At 38.9% G+C, this 22,166-nt stretch overlaps 1 protein-coding gene across 1 annotated transcript in view; it reads left to right on the top strand.

Moving 5' to 3' along the window:
- Positions 1-22,166, top strand: part of syne2b (spectrin repeat containing, nuclear envelope 2b) — a 219,839-nt gene that overhangs the window by 160,666 nt on the left and 37,007 nt on the right. The window contains exons 81-82 of the mRNA XM_062034542.1: positions 3,724-3,829; positions 4,033-4,134. Of these exons, the coding sequence (XP_061890526.1) occupies positions 3,724-3,829; positions 4,033-4,134 (208 nt within the window). The remainder of the gene's footprint in view (positions 1-3,723; positions 3,830-4,032; positions 4,135-22,166) is intronic.

Below are 22,166 nucleotides of genomic sequence, written 5' to 3'. Positions count from 1 at the left end.
GAAAATAAATCTTGTCTGGAGCCGCAAAATATTAAAAGCCTTATATAAGTTCTATAATGAAGGCAACACATGATGTAAGTGTCTATATTAGCTATATTCGCCTACTATCAAAATGACTTTAAAAGTCTTATATAAGTGTTATAATGAATGCAACACATGATGTAAGTGTTTATATTAGCTATGTTAGCCTACTATCAAAATGACTATAAAAGTCCTATATAAGTGTTATAATGAATGCAACACATGATGTAAGTGTCTATATTAGCTATATTAGCCTACTATCAAAATGACTTTAAAAGTCTTATATAAGTGTTATAATGAATGCAACACATGATGTAAGTGTTTATATTAGCTATGTTAGCCTACTATCAAAATGACTATAAAAGTCCTATATAAGTGTTATAATGAATGCAACACATGATGTAAGTGTCTATATTAGCTATATTAGCCTACTATCAAAATGACTTTAAAAGTCTTATATAAGTGTTATAATGAATGCAACACATGATGTAAGTGTTTATATTAGCTATGTTAGCCTACTATCAAAATGACTATAAAAGTCCTATATAAGTGTTATAATGAATGCAACACATGATGTAAGTGTCTATATTAGTTATATTAGCCTACTATCAAAATGACTTTAAAAGTCTTATATAAGAGTTATAATGAATGCAACACATGATGTAAGTGTCTATATTAGCTATATTAGCCTACTATCAAAATTACTTTAAAAGTCTTATATAAGTGTTATAATGAAGGCAACACATGATGTAAGTGTCTATATTAGCTATATTAGCCTACTATCAAAATGACTTTAAAATCCTTATATAAGTATTATAATGAAGACAACACATGATGTAAGTGTCTATATTAGCTATATTAGCCTGCTATCAAAATTACTTTAAAAGTCTTATATAAGTGTTATAATGAAGGCAACACATGATGTAAGTGTCTATATTAGCTATATTAGCCTACTATCAAAATGACTTTAAAATCCTTATATAAGTATTATAATGAAGACAACACATGATGTAAGTGTCTATATTAGCTATGTTAGCCTGCTATCAAAATTACTTTAAAAGTCTTATATAAGTGTTATAATGAAGACAACACATGATGTAAGTGTCTATATTAGCTATATTAGCCTACTATCAAAATGACTTTAAAAGTCTTATATAAGTTTTATAATGAAGACAACACATGATGTAAGTGTCTATATTAGCTATATTAGCCTACTATCAAAATGACTTTAAAAGTCTTATATAAGTGTTATAATGAAGGCAACACATGATGTAAGTGTCTATATTAGCTATATTAGCCTACTATCAAAATGACTTTAAAAGTCTTATATAAGTGTTATAATGAAGACAACACATGATGTAAGTGTCTATATTAGCTATATTAGCCTACTATCAAAATGACTATAAAAGTCTTATATACGTGTTATAATGAAGGCAACACATGATGTAAGTGTCTATATTAGCTATGTTAGCCTACTATCAAAATGACTTTAAAAGTCTTATATAAGTGTTATAATGAAGACAACACATGATGTAAGTGTCTATATTAGCTATATTAGCCTACTATCAAAATGACTTTAAAAGTCTTATATAAGTGTTATAATGAAGGCAACACATGATGTCAGTGTCTATATTAGCTATGTTAGCCTACTATCAAAATGACTTTAAAAGTCTTATATAAGTGTTATAATGAAGACAACACATGATGTAAGTGTCTATATTAGCTATGTTAGCCTACTATCAAAATGACTTTAAAAGTCTTATATAAGTGTTATAATGAAGACAACACATGATGTAAGTGTCTATATTAGCTATGTTAGCCTACTATCAAAATGACTTTAAAAGTCTTATATAAGTGTTATAATGGAGACAACACATGATGTAAGTGTCTATATTAGCTATGTTAGCCTGCTATCAAAATGACTTTAAAAGTCTTATATAAGTGTTATAATGAAGGCAACACATGATGTAAGTGTCTATATTAGCTATATTAGCCTACTATCAAAATTACTTTAAAAGTCTTATATAAGTTTTATAATGAAGACAACACATGATGTAAGTGTCTATATTAGCTATATTAGCCTACTATCAAAATGACTTTAAAAGTCTTATATAAGTGTTATAATGAAGGCAACACATGATGTAAGTGTCTATATTAGCTATATTAGCCTACTATCAAAATGACTTTAAAAGTCTTATATAAGTGTTATAATGAAGACAACACATGATGTAAGTGTCTATATTAGCTATATTAGCCTACTATCAAAATGACTTTAAAAGTCTTATATAAGTGTTATAATGAAGACAACACATGATGTAAGTGTCTATATTAGCTATGTTAGCCTGCTATCAAAATGACTTTAAAAGTCTTATATAAGTGTTATAATGAAGACAACACATGATGTAAGTGTCTATATTAGCTATGTTAGCCTACTATCAAAATGACTTTAAAAGTCTTATATAAGTGTTATAATGAAGGCAACACATGATGTAAGTGTCTATATTAGCTATATTAGCCTACTATCAAAATGACTTTAAAAGTCTTATATAAGTGTTATAATGAAGACAACACATGATGTAAGTGTCTATATTAGCTATGTTAGCCTGCTATCAAAATTACTTTAAAAGTCTTATATAAGTGTTATAATGAAGGCAACACATGACGTAAGTGTCTATATTAGCTATATTAGCCTACTATCAAAATGACTTTAAAAGTCTTATATAAGTGTTATAATGAAGACAACACATGATGTAAGTGTCTATATTAGCTATATTAGCCTACTATCAAAATGACTATAAGAGTCTTATATAAGTGTTATAATGAAGACAACACATGATGTAAGTGTCTATATTAGCTATATTAGCCTACTATCAAAATGACCTTCGGGGAACATATTGTAAGTAACACAGACTTAATTTAGAGTTATTTGGTTAGGGTTAGGGTTAAAGGGTTAGGGTTAGAGGGTTAGAGGGTTAGGGTTAGGGTTAGAGGGTTAGGGTTAGAGGGTTAGGGTTAGGGTTAGAAGGTTAGGGTTAGAGGGTTAGGGTTAGAGGGTTAGGGTTAGAGGGTTAGGGTTAGGGTTAGAAGGTTAGGGTTAGAGGGTTAGGGTTAGAGCGTTAGGGTTAGGGTTAGAAGGTTAGGGTTAGAGGGTTAGGGTTAGAGGGTTAGGGTTAGGGTTAGAAGGTTAGGGTTAGAGGGTTAGGGTTAGAGCGTTAGGGTTAGGGTTAGAAGGTTAGGGTTAGAGGGTTAGGGTTAGGGTTAGGGTTAGAGGGTTAGGGTTAGGGTTAGAGGGTTAGGGTTAGAGGGTTAGGGTTAGGGCCATGCAGAATAAGGCATTAATAAGTACTTAATAATGAGTAATTAAGAGCCAATATGTTACTAATTTGCATGTTAATAAGCAACTAATTAATGGTGAATATGTTCCCCATACTAAAGTGTTACCATGACAACAATAGAGACATGATGCTCATTAGGAGGATGACTGCTAACATTAAATTGGTGCTATGTTAACAACAAAAGAAGCCACGCCCACTTAAATAAAAATAAATAATAATAAATCAAATCAAGACTTTAATACTGCAAATTATTTTTGTTATTGTTGGAAGGCCATGGAAGAAGTTCCGGAGGTGGTTTTTGTCCAAGAAGAAAGATAAGTGTAAAAGGAAGTGTGAAGGTTTGAGGTGTGTTTTTGTTAACGTGCAGGAGGTGTCCCGCCGAGGACGAGGACCACGGCGCCGCTGAGACGTGGGACGGCCTTCACGGTCGCCTGCTGGCTGTGGAGGAGAGCTGGCTGCTTCCTGCCTCCCAGGTAGAACCCCCACGGGCTCCATTCTCACTCTTCTCCGACAGACAAAATTGCTCCCCCCGCCACGCCTGATTAGCACCTCCTCCGAGTCGCCGCCGCGTTAAGGAGCTCCTGCGGGGCCTGATGAGATGGCGTGTTACTCTCACCTCCTTTTCTGTCCCCTTTTTTGTTGTTGATGTTGTTGTTGGTCTGTTGGGCGCGTGAAGGTGACAGACTCATCTGCCACGAGTCGGGATGGAGCAGCGGGACGCCTTAAAGAGCTCCACGCTCACGTAGGACGCCTCCGAGATCTGGGACAGTCTGCCGAGGTGAGCTGATGTCAGCCGGGATAGGACAGCCTTGCTGGAGTGCTCAATAATGGTGGATTTAACATAATAGTGTGAGAGTCCAGTCCATAGTGGATCTAACATAATAGTGTGAGAGTCCAGTCCATAGTGGATCTAACATAATAGTGTGAGAGTCCAGTCCATAGTGGATCTAACATAATAGTGTGAGAGTCCAGTCCATAGTGGATCTAACATAATAGTGAGAGTCCAGTCCATAGTGGATCTAACATAATAGTGTGAGAGTCCAGTCCTTAGTGGATCTAACATAATAGTGAGAGTCCAGTCCATAGTGGATCTAACATAATAGTGAGAGTCCAGTCCATAGTGGATCTAACATAATAGTGTGAGAGTCCAGTCCATAGTGGATCTAACATAATATTGTGAGAGTCCAGTCCTTAGTGGATCTAACATAATAGTGAGAGTCCAGTCCATAGTGGATCTAACATAATAGTGAGAGTCCAGTCCATAGTGGATCTAACATAATAGTGTGAGAGTCCAGTCGATAGTGGATTTAACATAATATTGTGAGAGTCCAGTCCATAGTGGATTTAACATAATAGTGTGAGAGTCCAGTCCATAGTGGATTTAAAATAATATTGTGAGAGTCCAGTCCATAGTGGATCAAACATAATAGTGTGAGAGTCCAGTCCATAGTGGATCTAACATAATAGTGAGAGTCCAGTCCATAGTGGATCTAACATAATAGTGTGAGAGTCCAGTCCTTAGTGAATCTAACATAATAGTGAGAGTCCAGTCCATAGTGGATCTAACATAATAGTGTGAGAGTCCAGTCCATAGTGGATTTAACATAATAGTGTGAGAGTCCAGTCCATAGTGGATCTAACATAATAGTGTGAGAGTCCAGTCCATAGTGGATCTAACATAATAGTGTGAGAGTCCAGTCCATAGTGGATTTAACATAATAGTGTGAGAGTCCAGTCCATAGTGGATCTAACATAATAGTGTGAGAGTCCAGTCCATAGTGGATCTAACATAATAGTGTGAGAATCCAGTCCATAGTGGATCTAACATAATAGTGTGAGAGTCCAGTCCATAGTGGATCTAACATAATAGTGAGAGTCCAGTCCATAGTGGATCTAACATAATAGTGAGAGTCCAGTCCATAGTGGATCTAACATAATAGTGAGAGTCCAGTCCATAGTGGATCTAACATAATAGTGAGAGTCCAGTCCATAGTGGATCTAACATAATATTGTGAGAGTCCAGTCCATAGTGGATCTAACATAATAGTGTGAGAGTCCAGTCCATAGTGGATCTAACATAATAGTGTGAGAGTCCAGTCCATAGTGGATCTAACATAATAGTGAGAGTCCAGTCCATAGTGGATCTAACATAATAGTGTGAGAGTCCAGTCCTTAGTGGATCTAACATAATAGTGAGAGTCCAGTCCATAGTGGATCTAACATAATAGTGAGAGTCCAGTCCATAGTGGATCTAACATAATAGTGAGAGTCCAGTCCATAGTGGATCTAACATAATATTGTGAGAGTCCAGTCCATAGTGGATCTAACATAATAGTGTGAGAGTCCAGTCCATAGTGGATCTAACATAATAGTGAGAGTCCAGTCCATAGTGGATCTAACATAATAGTGTGAGAGTCCAGTCCATAGTGGATCTAACATAATAGTGTGAGAGTCCAGTCCATAGTGGATCTAACATAATAGTGTGAGAGTCCAGTCCATAGTGGATCTAACATAATAGTGTGAGAGTCCAGTCCATAGTGGATTTAACATAATAGTGTGAGAGTCCAGTCCATAGTGGATTTAACATAATAGTGTGAGAGTCCAGTCCATAGTGGATCTAACATAATAGTGTGAGAGTCCAGTCCATAGTGGATTTAACATAATAGTGTGAGAGTCCAGTCCATAGTGGATCTAACATAATAGTGTGAGAGTCCAGTCCATAGTGGATTTAACATAATAGTGTGAGAGTCCAGTCCATAGTGGATCTAACATAATAGTGAGAGTCCAGTCCATAGTGGATCTAACATAATAGTGAGAGTCCAGTCCATAGTGGATCTAACATAGTATTGTGAGAGTCCAGTCCATAGTGGATCTAACATAATAGTGTGAGAGTCCAGTCCATAGTGGATCTAACATAATAGTGTGAGAGTCCAGTCCATAGTGGATCTAACATAATAGTGTGAGAGTCCAGTCCATAGTGGATCTAACGTAATATTGTAAGAGTCCAGTCCATAGTGGATCTAACATAATATTGTGAGAGTCCAGTCCATAGTGGATCTAACATAATAGTGTGAGAGTCCAGTCCATAGTGGATCTAACGTAATAGTGAGAGAGTCCAGTCCATAGTGGATCTAACATAATAGTGTGAGAGTCCAGTCCATAGTGGATCTAACGTAATAGTGAGAGTCCAGTCCATAGTGGATCTAACATAATAGTGAGAGTCCAGTCCATAGTGGATCTAACATAATAGTGTGAGAGTCCAGTCCATAGTGGATCTAACATAATAGTGAGAGTCCAGTCCATAGTGGATTTAACATAATAGTGTGAGAGTCCAGTCCATAGTGGATCTAACATAATAGTGTGAGAGTCCAGTCCATAGTGGATCTAACATAATATTGTGAGAGTCCAGTCCATAGTGGATCTAACATAATAGTGAGAGTCCAGTCCATAGTGGATCTAGCATAATATTGTGAGAGTCCAGTCCATAGTGGATCTAACATAATAGTGTGAGAGTCCAGTCCATAGTGGATCTAACATAATAGTGTGAGAGTCCAGTCCATAGTGGATCTAACATAATAGTGTGAGAGTCCAGTCCATAGTGGATCTAACATAATAGTGAGAGTCCAGTCCATAGTGGATTTAACATAATAGTGTGAGAGTCCAGTCCATAGTGGATCTAACATAATAGTGAGAGTCCAGTCCATAGTGGATTTAACATAATAGTGTGAGAGTCCAGTCCATAGTGGATCTAACATAATAGTGTGAGAGTCCAGTCCATAGTGGATCTAACATAATAGTGAGAGTCCAGTCCATAGTGGATCTAACATAATAGTGAGAGTCCAGTCCATAGTGGATCTAACATAATAGTGAGAGAGTCCAGTCCATAGTGGATCTAACATAATAGTGAGAGTCCAGTCCATAGTGGATCTAACATAATAGTGAGAGTCCAGTCCATAGTGGATCTAGCATAATATTGTGAGAGTCCAGTCCATAGTGGATCTAACATAATAGTGTGAGAGTCCAGTCCTTAGTGGATCTAACATAATAGTGAGAGTCCAGTCCATAGTGGATCTAACATAATAGTGAGAGTCCAGTCCATAGTGGATCTAGCATAATATTGTGAGAGTCCATTCCATAGTGGATCTAACATAATAGTGTGAGAGTCCAGTCCATAGTGGATCTAACATAATAGTGTGAGAGTCCAGTCCATAGTGGATCTAACATAATAGTGTGAGAGTCCAGTCCATAGTGGATCTAACATAATAGTGAGAGTCCAGTCCATAGTGGATCTAACATAATAGTGAGAGTCCAGTCCATAGTGGATCTAACATAGTATTGTGAGAGTCCAGTCCATAGTGGATCTAACATAATAGTGTGAGAGTCCAGTCCATAGTGGATCTAACATAATAGTGTGAGAGTCCAGTCCATAGTGGATCTAACATAATAGTGTGAGAGTCCAGTCCATAGTGGATCTAACGTAATAGTGAGAGAGTCCAGTCCATAGTGGATCTAACATAATAGTGTGAGAGTCCAGTCCATAGTGGATCTAACGTAATAGTGAGAGTCCAGTCCATAGTGGATCTAACATAATAGTGAGAGTCCAGTCCATAGTGGATCTAACATAATAGTGTGAGAGTCCAGTCCATAGTGGATCTAACATAATAGTGAGAGTCCAGTCCATAGTGGATTTAACATAATAGTGTGAGAGTCCAGTCCATAGTGGATCTAACATAATAGTGTGAGAGTCCAGTCCATAGTGGATCTAACATAATATTGTGAGAGTCCAGTCCATAGTGGATCTAACATAATAGTGAGAGTCCAGTCCATAGTGGATCTAGCATAATATTGTGAGAGTCCAGTCCATAGTGGATCTAACATAATAGTGTGAGAGTCCAGTCCATAGTGGATCTAACATAATAGTGTGAGAGTCCAGTCCATAGTGGATCTAACATAATAGTGTGAGAGTCCAGTCCATAGTGGATCTAACATAATAGTGAGAGTCCAGTCCATAGTGGATCTAACATAATAGTGTGAGAGTCCAGTCCATAGTGGATTTAACATAATAGTGTGAGAGTCCAGTCCATAGTGGATCTAACATAATAGTGTGAGAGTCCAGTCCATAGTGGATCTAACATAATAGTGTGAGAGTCCAGTCCATAGTGGATCTAACATAATAGTGTGAGAGTCCAGTCCATAGTGGATCTAACATAATAGTGTGAGAGTCCAGTCCATAGTGGATCTAACATAATATTGTGAGAGTCCAGTCCATAGTGGATCTAACATAATATTGTGAGAGTCCAGTCCATAGTGGATCTAACATAATAGTGAGAGTCCAGTCCATAGTGGATCTAACATAATAGTGTGAGAGTCCAGTCCATAGTGGATCTAACATAATATTGTGAGAGTCCAGTCCATAGTGGATCTAACATAATATTGTGAGAGTCCAGTCCATAGTGGATCTAACATAATATTGTGAGAGTCCAGTCCATAGTGGATCTAACATAATATTGTGAGAGTCCAGTCCATAGTGGATCTAACATAATAGTGGGAGTCCAGTCCATAGTGGATCTAACATAATAGTGAGAGTCCAGTCCATAGTGGATCTAACATAATAGTGTGAGAGTCCAGTCCATAGTGGATCTAACATAATAGTGTGAGAGTCCAGTCCATAGTGGATCTAACATAATATTGTGAGAGTCCAGTCCATAGTGGATTTAACATAATAGTGTGAGAGTCCAGTCCATAGTGGATCTAACATAATAGTGTGAGAGTCCAGTCCATAGTGGATCTAACATAATAGTGAGAGTCCAGTCCATAGTGGATCTAACATAATAGTGTGAGAGTCCAGTCCATAGTGGATCTAACATAATAGTGAGAGTCCAGTCCATAGTGGATCTAACATAATAGTGAGAGTCCAGTCCATAGTGGATCTAACATAATAGTGAGAGTCCAGTCCATAGTGGATCTAACATAATAGTGAGAGTCCAGTCCATAGTGGATCTAACATAATATTGTGAGAGTCCAGTCCATAGTGGATCTAACATAATAGTGTGAGAGTCCAGTCCATAGTGGATCTAACATAATAGTGTGAGAGTCCAGTCCATAGTGGATCTAACATAATAGTGAGAGTCCAGTCCATAGTGGATCTAACATAATAGTGTGAGAGTCCAGTCCTTAGTGGATCTAACATAATAGTGAGAGTCCAGTCCATAGTGGATCTAACATAATAGTGAGAGTCCAGTCCATAGTGGATCTAACATAATAGTGAGAGTCCAGTCCATAGTGGATCTAACATAATATTGTGAGAGTCCAGTCCATAGTGGATCTAACATAATAGTGTGAGAGTCCAGTCCATAGTGGATCTAACATAATAGTGAGAGTCCAGTCCATAGTGGATCTAACATAATAGTGTGAGAGTCCAGTCCATAGTGGATCTAACATAATAGTGTGAGAGTCCAGTCCATAGTGGATCTAACATAATAGTGTGAGAGTCCAGTCCATAGTGGATCTAACATAATAGTGTGAGAGTCCAGTCCATAGTGGATTTAACATAATAGTGTGAGAGTCCAGTCCATAGTGGATTTAACATAATAGTGTGAGAGTCCAGTCCATAGTGGATCTAACATAATAGTGTGAGAGTCCAGTCCATAGTGGATTTAACATAATAGTGTGAGAGTCCAGTCCATAGTGGATCTAACATAATAGTGTGAGAGTCCAGTCCATAGTGGATTTAACATAATAGTGTGAGAGTCCAGTCCATAGTGGATCTAACATAATAGTGAGAGTCCAGTCCATAGTGGATCTAACATAATAGTGAGAGTCCAGTCCATAGTGGATCTAACATAGTATTGTGAGAGTCCAGTCCATAGTGGATCTAACATAATAGTGTGAGAGTCCAGTCCATAGTGGATCTAACATAATAGTGTGAGAGTCCAGTCCATAGTGGATCTAACATAATAGTGTGAGAGTCCAGTCCATAGTGGATCTAACGTAATATTGTAAGAGTCCAGTCCATAGTGGATCTAACATAATATTGTGAGAGTCCAGTCCATAGTGGATCTAACATAATAGTGTGAGAGTCCAGTCCATAGTGGATCTAACGTAATAGTGAGAGAGTCCAGTCCATAGTGGATCTAACATAATAGTGTGAGAGTCCAGTCCATAGTGGATCTAACGTAATAGTGAGAGTCCAGTCCATAGTGGATCTAACATAATAGTGAGAGTCCAGTCCATAGTGGATCTAACATAATAGTGTGAGAGTCCAGTCCATAGTGGATCTAACATAATAGTGAGAGTCCAGTCCATAGTGGATTTAACATAATAGTGTGAGAGTCCAGTCCATAGTGGATCTAACATAATAGTGTGAGAGTCCAGTCCATAGTGGATCTAACATAATATTGTGAGAGTCCAGTCCATAGTGGATCTAACATAATAGTGAGAGTCCAGTCCATAGTGGATCTAGCATAATATTGTGAGAGTCCAGTCCATAGTGGATCTAACATAATAGTGTGAGAGTCCAGTCCATAGTGGATCTAACATAATAGTGTGAGAGTCCAGTCCATAGTGGATCTAACATAATAGTGTGAGAGTCCAGTCCATAGTGGATCTAACATAATAGTGAGAGTCCAGTCCATAGTGGATTTAACATAATAGTGTGAGAGTCCAGTCCATAGTGGATCTAACATAATAGTGAGAGTCCAGTCCATAGTGGATTTAACATAATAGTGTGAGAGTCCAGTCCATAGTGGATCTAACATAATAGTGTGAGAGTCCAGTCCATAGTGGATCTAACATAATAGTGAGAGTCCAGTCCATAGTGGATCTAACATAATAGTGAGAGTCCAGTCCATAGTGGATCTAACATAATAGTGAGAGAGTCCAGTCCATAGTGGATCTAACATAATAGTGAGAGTCCAGTCCATAGTGGATCTAACATAATAGTGAGAGTCCAGTCCATAGTGGATCTAGCATAATATTGTGAGAGTCCAGTCCATAGTGGATCTAACATAATAGTGTGAGAGTCCAGTCCTTAGTGGATCTAACATAATAGTGAGAGTCCAGTCCATAGTGGATCTAACATAATAGTGAGAGTCCAGTCCATAGTGGATCTAGCATAATATTGTGAGAGTCCATTCCATAGTGGATCTAACATAATAGTGTGAGAGTCCAGTCCATAGTGGATCTAACATAATAGTGTGAGAGTCCAGTCCATAGTGGATCTAACATAATAGTGTGAGAGTCCAGTCCATAGTGGATCTAACATAATAGTGAGAGTCCAGTCCATAGTGGATCTAACATAATAGTGAGAGTCCAGTCCATAGTGGATCTAACATAGTATTGTGAGAGTCCAGTCCATAGTGGATCTAACATAATAGTGTGAGAGTCCAGTCCATAGTGGATCTAACATAATAGTGTGAGAGTCCAGTCCATAGTGGATCTAACATAATAGTGTGAGAGTCCAGTCCATAGTGGATCTAACGTAATAGTGAGAGAGTCCAGTCCATAGTGGATCTAACATAATAGTGTGAGAGTCCAGTCCATAGTGGATCTAACGTAATAGTGAGAGTCCAGTCCATAGTGGATCTAACATAATAGTGAGAGTCCAGTCCATAGTGGATCTAACATAATAGTGTGAGAGTCCAGTCCATAGTGGATCTAACATAATAGTGAGAGTCCAGTCCATAGTGGATTTAACATAATAGTGTGAGAGTCCAGTCCATAGTGGATCTAACATAATAGTGTGAGAGTCCAGTCCATAGTGGATCTAACATAATATTGTGAGAGTCCAGTCCATAGTGGATCTAACATAATAGTGAGAGTCCAGTCCATAGTGGATCTAGCATAATATTGTGAGAGTCCAGTCCATAGTGGATCTAACATAATAGTGTGAGAGTCCAGTCCATAGTGGATCTAACATAATAGTGTGAGAGTCCAGTCCATAGTGGATCTAACATAATAGTGTGAGAGTCCAGTCCATAGTGGATCTAACATAATAGTGAGAGTCCAGTCCATAGTGGATTTAACATAATAGTGTGAGAGTCCAGTCCATAGTGGATCTAACATAATAGTGAGAGTCCAGTCCATAGTGGATTTAACATAATAGTGTGAGAGTCCAGTCCATAGTGGATCTAATATAATAGTGAGAGTCCAGTCCATAGTGGATCTAACATAATATTGTGAGAGTCCAGTCCATAGTGGATCTAACATAATATTGTGAGAGTCCAGTCCATAGTGGATCTAACATAATATTGTGAGAGTCCAGTCCATAGTGGATCTAACGTAATATTGTGAGAGTCCAGTCCATAGTGGATCTAACATAATAGTGAGAGTCCAGTCCATAGTGGATCTAACATAATATTGTGAGAGTCCAGTCCATAGTGGATCTAACGTAATATTGTGAGAGTCCAGTCCATAGTGGATCTAACATAATATTGTGAGAGTCCAGTCCATAGTGGATCTAACATAATATTGTGAGAGTCCAGTCCATAGTGGATCTAACGTAATATTGTGAGAGTCCAGTCCATAGTGGATCTAACATAATATTGTGAGAGTCCAGTCCATAGTGGATCTAACATAATAGTGTGAGAGTCCAGTCCATAGTGGATCTAACATAATATTGTGAGAGTCCAGTCCATAGTGGATCTAACATAATATTGTGAGAGTCCAGTCCATAGTGGATCTAACATAATATTGTGAGAGTCCGGTCCATAGTGGATATAACATAATAGTGTGAGAGTCCAGTCCATAGTGGATCTAACATAATAGTGAGAGTCCAGTCCATAGTGGATCTAACATAATAGTGTGAGAGTCCAGTCTATAGTGGATCTAACATAATAGTGTGAGAGTCCAGTCCATAGTGGATCTAACATAATAGTGTGAGAGTCCAGTCCTTAGTGGATCTAACATAATAGTGAGAGTCCAGTCCATAGTGGATCTAGCATAATATTGTGAGAGTCCAGTCCATAGTGGATCTAACATAATAGTGTGAGAGTCCAGTCCATAGTGGATCTAACATAATAGTGAGAGTCCAGTCCATAGTGGATCTAACATAATAGTGTGAGAGTCCAGTCCATAGTGGATATAACACAATAGTGTGAGAGTCCAGTCCATAGTGGATCTAACATAATAGTGTGAGAGTCCAGTCCATAGTGGATCTAACATAATAGTGAGAGTCCAGTCCATAGTGGATCTAACATAATAGTGTGAGAGTCCAGTCCATAGTGGATCTAACATAATAGTGTGAGTCCAGTCCATAGTGGATCTAACATAATAGTGTGAGAGTCCAGTCCATAGTGGATCTAACATAATAGTGTGAGAGTCCAGTCCATAGTGGATCTAACATAATAGTGTGAGAGTCCAGTCCATAGTGGATTTAACATAATAGTGAGAGTCCAGTCCATAGTGGATTTAACATAATAGTGTGAGAGTCCAGTCCATAGTGGATCTAACATAATAGTGAGAGTCCAGTCCATAGTGGATTTAACATAATAGTGTGAGAGTCCAGTCCATAGTGGATCTAACATAATAGTGTGAGAGTCCAGTCCATAGTGGATCTAACATAATAGTGAGAGTCCAGTCCATAGTGGATCTAACATAATAGTGAGAGTCCAGTCCATAGTGGATCTAACATAATATTGTGAGAGTCCAGTCCATAGTGGATCTAACGTAATAGTGAGAGTCCAGTCCATAGTGGATCTAACATAATAGTGAGAGTCCAGTCCATAGTGGATCTAACATAATAGTGAGAGTCCAGTCCATAGTGGATCTAACATAATAGTGAGAGTCCAGTCCATAGTGGATCTAACATAATATTGTGAGAGTCCAGTCCATAGTGGATCTAACATAATAGTGTGAGAGTCCAGTCCATAGTGGATCTAACATAATAGTGTGAGAGTCCAGTCCATAGTGGATCTAACATAATAGTGTGAGAGTCCAGTCCATAGTGGATCTAACATAATAGTGTGAGAGTCCAGTCCATAGTGGATCTAACATAATAGTGTGAGAGTCCAGTCCATAGTGGATCTAACATAATATTGTGAGAGTCCAGTCCATAGTGGATCTAACATAGTATTGTGAGAGTCCAGTCCATAGTGGATCTAACATAATATTGTGAGAGTCCAGTCCATAGTGGATCTAACATAATAGTGTGAGAGTCCAGTCCATAGTGGATCTAACATAATAGTGTGAGAGTCCAGTCCATAGTGGATCTAACATAATAGTGTGAGAGTCCAGTCCATAGTGGATCTAACATAATAGTGAGAGTCCAGTCCATAGTGGATTTAACATAATAGTGTGAGAGTCCAGTCCATAGTGGATCTAACATAATAGTGAGAGTCCAGTCCATAGTGGATTTAACATAATAGTGTGAGAGTCCAGTCCATAGTGGATCTAACATAATAGTGTGAGAGTCCAGTCCATAGTGGATCTAACATAATAGTGAGAGTCCAGTCCATAGTGGATCTAACATAATAGTGAGAGTCCAGTCCATAGTGGATCTAACATAATAGTGAGAGAGTCCAGTCCATAGTGGATCTAACATAATAGTGAGAGTCCAGTCCATAGTGGATCTAACATAATAGTGAGAGTCCAGTCCATAGTGGATCTAACATAATATTGTGAGAGTCCAGTCCATAGTGGATCTAACATAATAGTGTGAGAGTCCAGTCCTTAGTGGATCTAACATAATAGTGAGAGTCCAGTCCATAGTGGATCTAACATAATAGTGAGAGTCCAGTCCATAGTGGATCTAGCATAATATTGTGAGAGTCCATTCCATAGTGAATCTAACATAATAGTGTGAGAGTCCAGTCCATAGTGGATCTAACATAATAGTGTGAGAGTCCAGTCCATAGTGGATCTAACATAATAGTGTGAGAGTCCAGTCCATAGTGGATCTAACATAATAGTGAGAGTCCAGTCCATAGTGGATCTAACATAATAGTGAGAGTCCAGTCCATAGTGGATCTAACATAGTATTGTGAGAGTCCAGTCCATAGTGGATCTAACATAATAGTGTGAGAGTCCAGTCCATAGTGGATCTAACATAATAGTGTGAGAGTCCAGTCCATAGTGGATCTAACATAATAGTGTGAGAGTCCAGTCCATAGTGGATCTAACGTAATATTGTAAGAGTCCAGTCCATAGTGGATCTAACATAATATTGTGAGAGTCCAGTCCATAGTGGATCTAACATAATAGTGTGAGAGTCCAGTCCATAGTGGATCTAACGTAATAGTGAGAGAGTCCAGTCCATAGTGGATCTAACATAATAGTGTGAGAGTCCAGTCCATAGTGGATCTAACGTAATAGTGAGAGTCCAGTCCATAGTGGATCTAACATAATAGTGAGAGTCCAGTCCATAGTGGATCTAACATAATAGTGTGAGAGTCCAGTCCATAGTGGATCTAACATAATAGTGAGAGTCCAGTCCATAGTGGATTTAACATAATAGTGTGAGAGTCCAGTCCATAGTGGATCTAACATAATAGTGTGAGAGTCCAGTCCATAGTGGATCTAACATAATATTGTGAGAGTCCAGTCCATAGTGGATCTAACATAATAGTGAGAGTCCAGTCCATAGTGGATCTAGCATAATATTGTGAGAGTCCAGTCCATAGTGGATCTAACATAATAGTGTGAGAGTCCAGTCCATAGTGGATCTAACATAATAGTGTGAGAGTCCAGTCCATAGTGGATCTAACATAATAGTGTGAGAGTCCAGTCCATAGTGGATCTAACATAATAGTGAGAGTCCAGTCCATAGTGGATTTAACATAATAGTGTGAGAGTCCAGTCCATAGTGGATCTAACATAATAGTGAGAGTCCAGTCCATAGTGGATTTAACATAATAGTGTGAGAGTCCAGTCCATAGTGGATCTAACATAATAGTGTGAGAGTCCAGTCCATAGTGGATCTAACATAATAGTGAGAGTCCAGTCCATAGTGGATCTAACATAATAGTGAGAGTCCAGTCCATAGTGGATCTAACATAATAGTGAGAGAGTCCAGTCCATAGTGGATCTAACATAATAGTGAGAGTCCAGTCCATAGTGGATCTAACATAATAGTGAGAGTCCAGTCCATAGTGGATCTAGCATAATATTGTGAGAGTCCAGTCCATAGTGGATCTAACATAATAGTGTGAGAGTCCAGTCCTTAGTGGATCTAACATAATAGTGAGAGTCCAGTCCATAGTGGATCTAACATAATAGTGAGAGTCCAGTCCATAGTGGATCTAGCATAATATTGTGAGAGTCCATTCCATAGTGGATCTAACATAATAGTGTGAGAGTCCAGTCCATAGTGGATCTAACATAATAGTGTGAGAGTCCAGTCCATAGTGGATCTAACATAATAGTGTGAGAGTCCAGTCCATAGTGGATCTAACATAATAGTGAGAGTCCAGTCCATAGTGGATCTAACATAATAGTGAGAGTCCAGTCCATAGTGGATCTAACATAGTATTGTGAGAGTCCAGTCCATAGTGGATCTAACATAATAGTGTGAGAGTCCAGTCCATAGTGGATCTAACATAATAGTGTGAGAGTCCAGTCCATAGTGGATCTAACATAATAGTGTGAGAGTCCAGTCCATAGTGGATCTAACATAATATTGTAAGAGTCCAGTCCATAGTGGATCTAACATAATATTGTGAGAGTCCAGTCCATAGTGGATCTAACATAATAGTGTGAGAGTCCAGTCCATAGTGGATCTAACGTAATAGTGAGAGAGTCCAGTCCATAGTGGATCTAACATAATAGTGTGAGAGTCCAGTCCATAGTGGATCTAACGTAATAGTGAGAGTCCAGTCCATAGTGGATCTAACATAATAGTGAGAGTCCAGTCCATAGTGGATCTAACATAATAGTGTGAGAGTCCAGTCCATAGTGGATCTAACATAATAGTGAGAGTCCAGTCCATAGTGGATTTAACATAATAGTGTGAGAGTCCAGTCCATAGTGGATCTAACATAATAGTGAGAGTCCAGTCCATAGTGGATTTAACATAATAGTGTGAGAGTCCAGTCCATAGTGGATCTAACATAATAGTGTGAGAGTCCAGTCCATAGTGGATCTAACATAATAGTGAGAGTCAAGTCCATAGTGGATCTAACATAATAGTGAGAGTCCAGTCCATAGTGGATCTAACGTAATAGTGAGAGTCCAGTCCATAGTGGATCTAACATAATAGTGAGAGTCCAGTCCATAGTGGATCTAACATAATAGTGAGAGTCCAGTCCATAGTGGATCTAACATAATAGTGAGAGTCCAGTCCATAGTGGATCTAACATAATATTGTGAGAGTCCAGTCCATAGTGGATCTAACATAATATTGTGAGAGTCCAGTCCATAGTGGATCTAACATAATAGTGTGAGAGTCCAGTCCATAGTGGATCTAACATAATAGTGTGAGAGTCCAGTCCATAGTGGATCTAACATAATAGTGTGAGAGTCCAGTCCATAGTGGATCTAACATAATAGTGTGAGAGTCCAGTCCATAGTGGATCTAACATAATAGTGTGAGAGTCCAGTCCATAGTGGATCTAACATAATATTGTGAGAGTCCAGTCCATAGTGGATCTAACATAGTATTGTGAGAGTCCAGTCCATAGTGGATCTAACATAATATTGTGAGAGTCCAGTCCATAGTGGATCTAACATAATAGTGTGAGAGTCCAGTCCATAGTGGATCTAACATAATAGTGTGAGAGTCCAGTCCATAGTGGATCTAACATAATTGTTAGAGTCCAGTCCATAGTGGATCTAACATAATAGTGAGAGTCCAGTCCATAGTGGATTTAACATAATAGTGTGAGAGTCCAGTCCATAGTGGATCTAACATAATAGTGAGAGTCCAGTCCATAGTGGATTTAACATAATAGTGTGAGAGTCCAGTCCATAGTGGATCTAACATAATAGTGTGAGAGTCCAGTCCATAGTGGATCTAACATAATAGTGAGAGTCCAGTCCATAGTGGATCTAACATAATAGTGAGAGTCCAGTCCATAGTGGATCTAACATAATAGTGAGAGAGTCCAGTCCATAGTGGATCTAACATAATAGTGAGAGTCCAGTCCATAGTGGATCTAACATAATAGTGAGAGTCCAGTCCATAGTGGATCTAGCATAATATTGTGAGAGTCCATTCCATAGTGGATCTAACATAATAGTGTGAGAGTCCAGTCCATAGTGGATCTAACATAATAGTGTGAGAGTCCAGTCCATAGTGGATCTAACATAATAGTGTGAGAGTCCAGTCCATAGTGGATCTAACATAATAGTGAGAGTCCAGTCCATAGTGGATCTAACATAATAGTGAGAGTCCAGTCCATAGTGGATCTAACATAGTATTGTGAGAGTCCAGTCCATAGTGGATCTAACATAATAGTGTGAGAGTCCAGTCCATAGTGGATCTAACATAATAGTGTGAGAGTCCAGTCCATAGTGGATCTAACATAATAGTGTGAGAGTCCAGTCCATAGTGGATCTAACATAATAGTGTGAGAGTCCAGTCCATAGTGGATCTAACGTAATATTGTAAGAGTCCAGTCCATAGTGGATCTAACATAATATTGTGAGAGTCCAGTCCATAGTGGATCTAACATAATAGTGTGAGAGTCCAGTCCATAGTGGATCTAACGTAATAGTGAGAGAGTCCAGTCCATAGTGGATCTAACATAATAGTGTGAGAGTCCAGTCCATAGTGGATCTAACGTAATAGTGAGAGTCCAGTCCATAGTGGATCTAACATAATAGTGAGAGTCCAGTCCATAGTGGATCTAACATAATAGTGTGAGAGTCCAGTCCATAGTGGATCTAACATAATAGTGTGAGAGTCCAGTCCATAGTGGATCTAACATAATAGTGAGAGTCCAGTCCATAGTGGATTTAACATAATAGTGTGAGAGTCCAGTCCATAGTGGATCTAACATAATAGTGAGAGTCCAGTCCATAGTGGATTTAACATAATAGTGTGAGAGTCCAGTCCATAGTGGATCTAACATAATAGTGTGAGAGTCCAGTCCATAGTGGATCTAACATAATAGTGAGAGTCCAGTCCATAGTGGATCTAACATAATAGTGAGAGTCCAGTCCATAGTGGATCTAACATAATATTGTGAGAGTCCAGTCCATAGTGGATCTAACGTAATAGTGAGAGTCCAGTCCATAGTGGATCTAACATAATAGTGAGAGTCCAGTCCATAGTGGATCTAACATAATAGTGAGAGTCCAGTCCATAGTGGATCTAACATAATAGTGAGAGTCCAGTCCATAGTGGATCTAACATAATAGTGAGAGTCCAGTCCATAGTGGATCTAACGTAATAGTGAGAGTCCAGTCCATAGTGGATCTAACATAATAGTGTGAGAGTCCAGTCCATAGTGGATCTAACATAATAGTGTGAGAGTCCAGTCCATAGTGGATCTAACATAATAGTGTGAGAGTCCAGTCCATAGTGGATCTAACATAATATTGTGAGAGTCCAGTCCATAGTGGATCTAACATAGTATTGTGAGAGTCCAGTCCATAGTGGATCTAACATAATATTGTGAGAGTCCAGTCCATAGTGGATCTAACATAATAGTGTGAGAGTCCAGTCCATAGTGGATCTAACATAATAGTGTGAGAGTCCAGTCCATAGTGGATCTAACATAATAGTGTGAGAGTCCAGTCCATAGTGGATCTAACATAATAGTGAGAGTCCAGTCCATAGTGGATTTAACATAATAGTGTGAGAGTCCAGTCCATAGTGGATCTAACATAATAGTGAGAGTCCAGTCCATAGTGGATTTAACATAATAGTGTGAGAGTCCAGTCCATAGTGGATCTAACATAATAGTGTGAGAGTCCAGTCCATAGTGGATCTAACATAATAGTGAGAGTCCAGTCCATAGTGGATCTAACATAATAGTGAGAGTCCAGTCCATAGTGGATCTAACATAATAGTGAGAGAGTCCAGTCCATAGTGGATCTAACATAATAGTGAGAGTCCAGTCCATAGTGGATCTAACATAATAGTGAGAGTCCAGTCCATAGTGGATCTAGCATAATATTGTGAGAGTCCATTCCATAGTGGATCTAACATAATAGTGTGAGAGTCCAGTCCATAGTGGATCTAACATAATAGTGTGAGAGTCCAGTCCTTAGTGGATCTAACATAATAGTGAGAGTCCAGTCCATAGTGGATCTAACATAATAGTGAGAGTCCAGTCCATAGTGGATCTAGCATAATATTGTGAGAGTCCATTCCATAGTGGATCTAACATAATAGTGTGAGAGTCCAGTCCATAGTGGATCTAACATAATAGTGTGAGAGTCCAGTCCATAGTGGATCTAACATAATAGTGTGAGAGTCCAGTCCATAGTGGATCTAACATAATAGTGAGAGTCCAGTCCATAGTGGATCTAACATAATAGTGAGAGTCCAGTCCATAGTGGATCTAACATAGTATTGTGAGAGTCCAGTCCATAGTGGATCTAACATAATAGTGTGAGAGTCCAGTCCATAGTGGATCTAACATAATAGTGTGAGAGTCCAGTCCATAGTGGATCTAACATAATAGTGTGAGAGTCCAGTCCATAGTGGATCTAACATAATAGTGTGAGAGTCCAGTCCATAGTGGATCTAACGTAATATTGTAAGAGTCCAGTCCATAGTGGATCTAACATAATAGTGAGAGTCCAGTCCATAGTGGATCTAACATAATAGTGTGAGAGTCCAGTCCATAGTGGATCTAACGTAATAGTGAGAGAGTCCAGTCCATAGTGGATCTAACATAATAGTGTGAGAGTCCAGTCCATAGTGGATCTAACATAATAGTGAGAGTCCAGTCCATAGTGGATTTAACATAATAGTGTGAGAGTCCAGTCCATAGTGGATTTAACATAATAGTGTGAGAGTCCAGTCCATAGTGGATCTAACATAAAAGTGAGAGTCCAGTCCATAGTGGATCTAACATAATAGTGAGAGTCCAGTCCATAGTGGATCTAACATAATAGTGTGAGAGTCCAGTCCTTAGTGGATCTAACATAATAGTGAGAGTCCAGTCCATAGTGGATCTAACATAATAGTGAGAGTCCAGTCCATAGTGGATCTAACATAATAGTGAGAGTCCAGTCCATAGTGGATCTAACATAATAGTGTGAGAGTCCAGTCCATAGTGGATCTAACATAATAGTGTGAGAGTCTAGTCCATAGTGGATCTAACATAATAGTGAGAGTCCAGTCCATAGTGGATCTAACATAATAGTGAGAGTCCAGTCCATAGTGGATCTAACATAATAGTGTGAGAGTCCAGTCCATAGTGGATCTAACATAATAGTGTGAGAGTCTAGTCCATAGTGGATCTAACATAATAGTGAGAGTCCAGTCCATAGTGGATCTAACGTAATAGTGAGAGTCCAGTCCATAGTGGATCTAACATAATAGTGAGAGTCCAGTCCATAGTGGGGCCAGCAGGAGACCATCCTGAGTGGAGACAGGTCAGCAGCGCAGAGATGTCCCCAACTGATGCACAGGCGAGCGGTCCACCCCGGGTCCCGACTCTGGACAGCCAGCACTTCATCCATGGCCACCGGACCTGTGCTCCCCCCTCCACAAGGGAGAGGGGGGCAGAGCAGACAAGAAAAGAAACGGCAGATCAACTGGTCTAAAAAGGGGGTCTATTTAAAGGCTAGAGTATAGAAATGAGTTTTAAGATGGGACTTAAATGCTTCTACTGAGGTAGCATCTCTAACTGTTACCGGGAGGGCATTCCAGAGTACTGGAGCCCGAATAGAAAACGCTCTATAGCCCGCAGACTTTTTTTG

This window comes from Entelurus aequoreus, linkage group LG23, assembly GCF_033978785.1.
Source record: "Entelurus aequoreus isolate RoL-2023_Sb linkage group LG23, RoL_Eaeq_v1.1, whole genome shotgun sequence".
Taxonomy (NCBI): domain Eukaryota; kingdom Metazoa; phylum Chordata; class Actinopteri; order Syngnathiformes; family Syngnathidae; genus Entelurus; species Entelurus aequoreus.
Note: the sequence above shows the minus strand (reverse complement) of the source record. Positions and strands in the feature narration are given on the sequence as shown.